The following is an 8,376-nucleotide window of genomic DNA, read 5'->3' on the forward strand; positions in this document are numbered from 1 at the left end:
CAAGTGTGCACTGTTTTATGGGACGGAAGGAGTAACTTTCAACGAAATAGTTGCACAAAGATTGGAACCATCATGAGAATTTATTTCATCCCACTATATATGTCTCTCTCTTTACATATATGTTATGTAGGTATGAATATGAGATTGAGACCTAACCTTCCCCACACCACAAGGGACAGGTATTCATGTCTTTGTTGTGCTTTCTGATTTCTAAAATCAATTATGTTACCTTCGAAAACGACTTCACTCTTGCTCCATTTTATTTCGAGTAATAAGGCCACCGATTATAGTCCTCATTTCTAATCATATACTCCTATAAAACTCATCCATTGCATATTCCTCCTAAATTCTAACAATATACTCTCTCACTCCACCATTAAACGTCTCATTTTGCGATTAAAGTCTGTCCGATATATAATAGAAGTCTCATTTCACTTTTATTATAAATGATGTGTATACGTCACATTCCATTAACCCATTGCACTCATATTTTCATTGTAAAACACTCTAAATAGAGGTGCCCACGGTTCAGGAACCGATGGTTACAGTTCGGAACCGTCAGTTCCAGTTTTGGAAATTTTTGAACCGGAACCGAACCGCGAGGGTGTTTCGCGGTTACGGTTCTAGTTCCAAAACCGCCAGTTTCGATTTCGGTTCCGAACCGGCAGTTTTCTGGCGGTTTTTATGGTTTTTCACGGTTCCAAACTGTCGGTTTTTTGCGGCTTGATTTCACGGTTTTTCGGCGGTTTTTCGCGGTTCCGGTCTAAAACTGTCCGGAACCGGCGGTTCTGGCACGGTTTCGTTTTGAAAATTTTTGAACCTGAACCGAACCACGGTTCTAAAATCGACTGTTTCAGTTCGGGTAAATTCTCACAGTTTCAGTTCGGAACCGTAACCGATGGTTACGATTTCGGTTTTAACCGCCGGTTCGGTAAACCTTGGGCAGGTCTAACTGCAATGACCTTTTCTGTTATCAATTGACTATCTTTTGTCATCAAGTTCCGTTGTTAATTGTGTTTCTTGTAATAGTAATTAATATGGTGGTTGGAAGATTGATTAATTGGTTTAATTTAATTGGAGACCTAGCTAGCTAGTTGATGGATGTGTAATACTACATAGGTTTGGAATTTTGTTCAAAGTAGTGATTTGTGGATATATGGTTCATGTTGTGTGATAAAATATGTGGTTTGTGGAACACTTAGCATAAAATATGTTTAATATCACTTCAGTTTAGTGGCTTCTTACGCTTGGAAGAATGCATGCTTGGGGCATTCCATTTTCGTTTATATTATACATTTTTTTCTTTTAGTGAACTAATATTTCAATACAACATTGGAGTTTTTTACTTTATAAAAGGAAAGCATTATTAGAGTAGTAGCTAAGCCTTTTTATAAATGTAGCTTGACATTTGATGAAAAAGTGACTTTGTACTTGTATTCTCTCTTCGCCATAATTTTTACACACCCCATGTTTTTTTTCCTTTTTTAAATGGATTGTTAAATGATGTGTTTATTTGTCTAGTTTAGATTCTTTGCGAGTTTAATTTCACTTTTGCCTTCAATTAATTATGCATGTGCTTCATTCAATATATATGAATCCATTAATATATTAAATCCAAAAGTGTGATAAATAAATCGCATCTTCGTTTCTCCTCTGATCTATAGGTCTGTGGTTTGAATCATCACGAATATTGACTATGAATAGTTATTGATCCTATTAAAAACACCACATTAACACGAGATAAAGAAGGGAAAAAGCTATTGACAAAAGCTTAGATGTATGCATGTGGGTATATTGTGAATGGAATAAAAACCTAATCAAAGAATCGATCACAACCACAAAAGGTATGCTCATCATTTCAAGACTTTCCAACTTCGGATTCGTGGTTTATAACTAATTAGTGGTACTCCCTCCGTTCCTTCATAGTTGAGTCATTTTTCCATTTCAGGAAGTTCCATTATAGTTGAGTCATTTCCATATATAGTAATTTTTTTCTCTTTCTTACTTTACTCTTTCTTACTTTATTCTCTCTACTTTATTCACTTTTTACTTTTTTCTCTCTATTTTTTTCTTTTTCTTACTTTTTTATCTATTTATTTAACACACTTAACATTCATTTCTTAAACTCTGTGCCGAAAAGTTCCTTCTAAACTATGAGGGAACAGAGGGAGTACTAATTTAATTGACTTGAGATTTAATCACTCATAATTAATTAACAAAGTTCACATTATTGACATTGCAAAGTAAGTAGAATTGGAATAATCATGATATATATTAATCATCGTTGATTGAGAGTCTAGGATTGCAATTCAATATCATAAATGATAAAATAAACATCAATTTTAATTTATATGATAATTTCGACCGCTGATTCTAGCTGCCTAAGTAAGGAAAGTGACCAAGATTGTCCATTGCTACTTGTATCCAATACTCCTCATCAAACTTCACCATCTGCCAAACATTTAACCATAAAATTGATTAAATAAATAGTACCAAGTTTTGATTAAAAGATTATTAAATGCAATGACAGATCCAGATGGGACCGTGGGTCGACTTCGACCCACTCCACCACCGCCTCACGAGGGCCAGAAAAACTCCACTAAATTTGACCTATGGAGTTGCGACGGCCATTGCCTTCCAACGACATTTTTTAGTGTGTCTGACCCACGAGTTCTGTTTTCTGGATCTGTCACTGTTTATACGAAATACACAGCAAATTAATATGTAAGTACCTCGTCTTGAAATGAATAGTTTAGTTGAAAAGAGGCCGAGTCCATCAATATTTCATCTTGAGAGGCTTCATTGTTTTTTGCGAATCTCCCGCGAACTCGGACACGTTTGTCGGCTAGGGTTTTCCGACAAGCATACTGCACCACCACCGAATACACATACGAAAATCAACCAAAATACACACACATACAATGCCATGATAAAAAAAAAAAAAAAACACAACTAAATCCTAATGCATAACTGAATAACCAAATTAAACACCGAGATCATTTTAAGATCGTCTTAGTTCATATTCTGACCTTGATGGTCTTATTAAAATTTCTCTGGTTTCTCTTCTTCAGATATCTGAGAATTCTATCCTTCCTTTCTTCAGCAGAATATCTCCCCACCTTCACCTGATCGCTCTCATCCGCCGCCTTCCCTTGTATCCCCTAAAACCACAAACACTCATTAACCTATTCGAAGAAATGCCAAAGTGAAATTGTATATGCATAAAGTTGGAAATCAAACCCAATTTTCAGCAAGCATGGGACTGTAAGGCGGCCAGCACTCTTCACCGGCCGAGAAATCACGAAAGCCGGCCTCCATTTGCGGAACCACCATGTAGTCGGAAGGAAGGGCGGCGTCTGGAAACGACGCGACAGAAACCGGGGAATTGACGTCGTAGCTCAGCAATGGGAGGTTGGAGTTGAAGATGTTTGAGGAGTTGCAGAAATCGGGGGGGTAATCGAAGCAGTAGCGATCCATTAGTGAAGACGAAGAAGAAGAAGAAGAAGAAGAAGAAGAAGAAGAAGAAGAAGAAGAAGAAGAAGAAGAAGAAGATGATGGGGAGTTGGTTGTGAAGAAGTTGGGATGGTGGTGGGAACTATTTATAGCATCAAACAAAAATGGCCCCTTCTCCACTTGCTGTCTCTCTCATGTCTAGTCTTCATTTAGGTCTTATTATCATCTTAATGCATATTTATATATGTGCAGAATCTTCATCTGATTTGTGTACGAGGTTTGTCTTAAATTTACATTATTATAGTATATAGTAATAGATTCTTTATTGATAATGTGAGAACATGTGCCTGATTGTTGATTTAAAAAGAAACACACATTTTCTACTCCATAATTGGCGCAAATTACTGGCTAATTATAGTGATAGGGAAAATATTTTTGGGTATTAGTGGTGGAATTTGTATTGGGATCGTCAACTGCACATTAGTTAGGTATTGTCCGCTTTGGATGGAGCCAAGTCCACACGAATTTATTTTTGGATCACCCAAAAGGCCCAAAATTAATTGGGGTTGGACAACACTTATATATATACTGCTTCCAACTTTCCTTACTCATCTGACGTAGGATGATACCAATAATTTGTTGCCCCTAATTTGATAATAACTTCATTTTTTTTGCCGACCGAGCCTTTTCGGCCATTAATCCCCTAGTAAAAATTAGCGGCTAAATATTATCCGATGTAGTTAGAAGTTCATTTTGTCACTAATCTGAAAAAATCATTTTATTGGTAAAATTTTAAAACTTACTAGCGAAATTTTCTGCCGATGATTGGTGTTTTTTTTTTTGCAATGTGAAGAACTTCATGTTTGTGGGCTTACTGCTTTGCCTTTCGAGTTTAATACTATATCAATACAAAGATTGGCGGAGTATGTGGTTGTGATAAATACAAAATTGTTTCTCAATAGGCTTAAGTCTAAAATTCATGAATTCATATAACTATATCAAGTCCAATTTCAAACATGTTTCTAGCTACAATATATTAATAGGTCTCCAACTATTATAGTACAATCTAAAATTCATGAATTCATATTACTATATCAAGTCCAATTTCAAACTATGTTTCTAGAAATATAACATTAGGTCTCCTACTACTTATACATATATACATTTGTTCGGTCCGGATCACCTAATTCTTTTCCTACACTATCCCCTGCTCCACTTCTCACAAACATAAAATATAATGGTGGGCCCATTACTTATGTTTGTGAGGAGTGGAATAGAAGATGGTGCATGAAAAGAATTAGGTGATCCGGACTGACATTCGTGCGGTCTTTATTCTTAACGAACATATTTACATAAAAATTAACTCCTACAACTACTGCTGCTACTACTAATATATGATGTAGTATTGTGGGTAATTTTTTTTTTACATAGATACAAAAAATTAATGAAATTATACACTTTATGCAGCATCTAGAACGAGGAAATCATGTAAAGGTCTGAGCTGAAAAAGGCTATAATAAAACTAGTGTTACTGTTGAGCATAATCTAAGATATTGAGCATATAGTATATAAGTGGGGTAAATAAATCAAATGTTTAAAATTGTGGCTGCAGCCGATTTTATTCTCTACATATACATGCCCACTCTTGTCTTTTCATGGTTGTTATTGGCTCTTGGATAGACTTTCACAACAGGAGTTTAAATTAGTAATTAATTTACTACTTAATTATATAGTAGTTTATGCAATTATAGTTTGCAGAGTAGTGAGTAATGCAACTTTTGTTCCAAGTTTGATTAGTTAGTTATAATTATATTAGTGTTCCAACTTTTGTTCCAAGTTTGATTAGTTAGTTATAATTATATTAGTGTTTTGAATTGTTTCAGTCTAGTTAAGATGATCATATAAATCTGAATTTATATATATATAAAGAAGAAAGAAAATAAATAAGTAAAAGGAAGCAGCAGAATAGAGCACTTCATGTGCTCACTATTCTTCTACTGTTTAAAGCTGTCCCCTTTGATCTGACCTATATACATAGCCTAAGAATCTATGATTCGGACCATATATTTTCTTTGATTTTCAATGCCAGCTAGCATAATCATTTTATACAATTCCATCAATTATTCAGTGGGTTTTTTATTTTCTATCTATTTAAATATAAATGGTTCCATTTGGATAATAGTCATAAGATGAAAAATTGTTGGTACATCCCCCTCATATATATTTGAGTCATATTTGTTGCAACATAGTACTCCTTCCCAAATAATTTGGGATATTTTGACCTGGCACAGTTTTTAAGAAATCTAATGGAGAGTGAGTTAAAAAAGTTAGTGAGACGTGGGTCCTACTTTTAAAGTATTAGTTTTATAATAAAATATGAGTAGAATTGAGTTAGTGCAATATGAGGTCCACTACCAAAAATAGTAAAAGTGAAGTGAGACAAATTATGTGGGACGGACCGAAATGAAAGAATTATCTGGAACACTTGCATTTAACATGTAAAGTAACGATATTTATCGTGGAAATTCTTACACGAGACATTTTCTTTCAATTTAGGATCGACTCCAAGTATGTATTCATCAAGTAAAGAGATGCATCCACATCAGATATTCACAATCTAAAGGCTGAAAATGATTCTTTTATGATAAGAGAGTTCTCATTTCTCATTTGAACTTCTTCACACACAAATTTAGGAGAGTTTAAGGTGTTCAACTGAGACTTATTATAATGAATTTAAGAACATGAGAATTCTTTTCATATCCATTATAATTGAAATGGGAACGTATTATTTATTTGGATAAATGCATTACTTTCATAGTTTCATATCCATTTTTTAATGAGAAATGGTACAAACAATGGACTAATTATTATTTAATTCTTTATATATGAAGAGTTCCTATGTAAAAATGATGAATTCAAAATAAATCTTGCCTCTATAAGATTTGAACACATGACCACGAATTCAACAAAAACTGATCTAAGCGAAGTATATGATTTTTAGGATTAAGAGTCATTTTAATCATGAAGTTCGTCAAATCTGGTCTATTCCATTAACTTTGAAATTGGACTATTAAATCATGAAGATTAACACATCCATGCAAAAAAAAAACACCATCTTTTTATGATATTCAAAACAACATGTTTCATTTCTTTTCTTATCTTATTGAAATATTGTCGTTTTTAACGTCACAAAAAAAATTGTCGATTTGTACAAGGATGAGACAATTGAGAAAAAATGAAATTTCGTGATTTAATTTAAATTTCAAAGTTCATGGAACAAATCAGAAATTTTGACCAAAACTTCATACCCCCGTTCCATATATAGTAATAGAGTCATTTTGCCATTTTGATATGTTCCATAGTAATAGAGTCATTTCCTTTTTTAGTACTCCCTCCGTTCTATAGTAAAGGAGACGTTTCTTTTCGGCACGGAGCTTTAAAAAAATTGTGTTAGTTGAGTTAAGTAAATGCAGAATAAAGTAGAAAATGAAAAAGGTAGAGAGATGAAGAGAGAAAAAAGTAAGAGAGAGAGTAAAGTAAATGTGGAAAAATGTGTTGACTTTTACTAAAAAAGGAAATGACTCTGTTACTATGGAACGTACTAAAATGGCAAAATGACTCTATTACTATGGAACGGAGGGAGTAAAAATCAACACATTTCTCCATATCTATTTTACAATCTCTTACTTTATTCGCTCTTCATCTCTCTACCTTTTTCATTTTCCACTTTACTCTCCCTTTACTTAACTCACCTAACACAATTTTTCTTAATCTCCGTGCCGAAAAGAAACGCTTCCGTTACTATGGAACGAAGGGAGTAATATAGAAGGACTATTATTTTTTCATAAAATAAATATGGTCAAAGCAGAATTTAGGACGAAAAGAGGACCGATTCTCGTGTCTGCAGCCCACATATAATATTTTCCTATTCGATGTATATCGAAAAATATGAAAAGGAATATAATATGGTGATTTCATGTCTGGGAATAAATACATTTTAAATCATATACACAGTTTCCTCTTATACAAGGCTAACTTTATTTTTTATGTCAATTCTCCACGAAAAGCATGCCTATCAAACATCTTAGTAACAGAATCAGAAATTTTCTTGACTCTCACTCTCTAACACACACTGACACACAACACAACAGAATATGGTCAAAAGATTTAAAATGCCCCATCATATTAATGATTATTAGAGGTGTATAACTCTCTATATGCTAACAAATGTTATCCCTTTTTATATTATATTCATGTGCCATGTACGATTCTATTCCTTAGGTTTTGTTACTTCTAGTTTTGATGATTACATATCGAACACATGAATATATGAATGTCGGTTTGAATATATATTATAAAAAAAAAATAGACAACGTTGTAAATGACACATATTTTAATACGCAATTGATAAAGTAGGAGAGAGATGAGGAAAATGTGGTAGAAATAGTATTAGTGGTCTAAAATGATGTATGGTTAATATGTTGTTTAAAACTTCTCATATTAGAATTTGTCTAATTTTGGTGGATATCCTAATGTCTAATGTCCGAATTTTTTGAGACATCCTAGTGATTGGAATTGGGAACGATTAGCTATAAGTAGTGGCGGATTCAGAATAATTTTAGGAATGTATCAATTGATATAATTTGCAATCGAAGGAGGAATTTTCACTTTTGCATAGTAAAATTGTAATTTCAGAACACAATTTTTTTTTTTTTTTTGACGAGAGAAAAGGCTCAAACCGCTTAGAGATCGGTGAGCAAAGGAACCAAAGTTCAGTATCAACAAACTAGCCCAAGAAAACAAGCAACAAAAAAAACTCAAACCAGAAAAAGAAAGCTAAACAAAGGAAATGCACCCCTGAAGCAGAACAAAGAAAACAAAAACTAAACAAACATCAACCAACTAACTAGGAGGCAGGGCGAG

At 33.6% G+C, this 8,376-nt stretch overlaps 1 protein-coding gene across 1 annotated transcript; it reads right to left on the minus strand.

The window, feature by feature from the left end:
- Positions 1-2,270: 2,270 nt before the first annotated feature.
- On the minus strand, positions 2,271-3,564 carry LOC125217663 (uncharacterized). Its single transcript, XM_048119179.2, has 4 exons — positions 3,241-3,564; positions 3,030-3,161; positions 2,733-2,867; positions 2,271-2,451 (listed from the first exon to the last, which is right to left on the minus strand). The coding sequence occupies exons 1-4, from the start codon at positions 3,475-3,477 to the stop codon at positions 2,374-2,376; spliced, it is 582 nt and encodes a 193-aa protein (XP_047975136.1). The 5' UTR covers positions 3,478-3,564; the 3' UTR covers positions 2,271-2,373.
- Positions 3,565-8,376: the final 4,812 nt, after the last annotated feature.

This window comes from Salvia hispanica, chromosome 1 (genome assembly GCF_029641045.1).
Source record: "Salvia hispanica isolate PSC_SH4W2 chromosome 1, Shi_PSC_v1, whole genome shotgun sequence".
NCBI lineage: Eukaryota > Viridiplantae > Streptophyta > Magnoliopsida > Lamiales > Lamiaceae > Salvia > Salvia hispanica.

Bases quoted from the DNA above. Each gene is read 5' to 3' on its own strand.
- LOC125217663 (XM_048119179.2), bottom strand. From the start codon at position 3,477: ATGGATCGCTACTGCTTCGATTACCCCCCCGATTTCTGCAACTCCTCA. The intron at 3,162-3,240 runs GTTTGATTTCCA...TTGTGGTTTTAG, and splicing joins CCATGCTTGCTGAAAATTGG to GGGATACAAGGGAAGGCGGC. The intron at 2,452-2,732 runs GTACTTACATAT...AATGTTTGGCAG, and splicing joins ACTATTCATTTCAAGACGAG to ATGGTGAAGTTTGATGAGGA.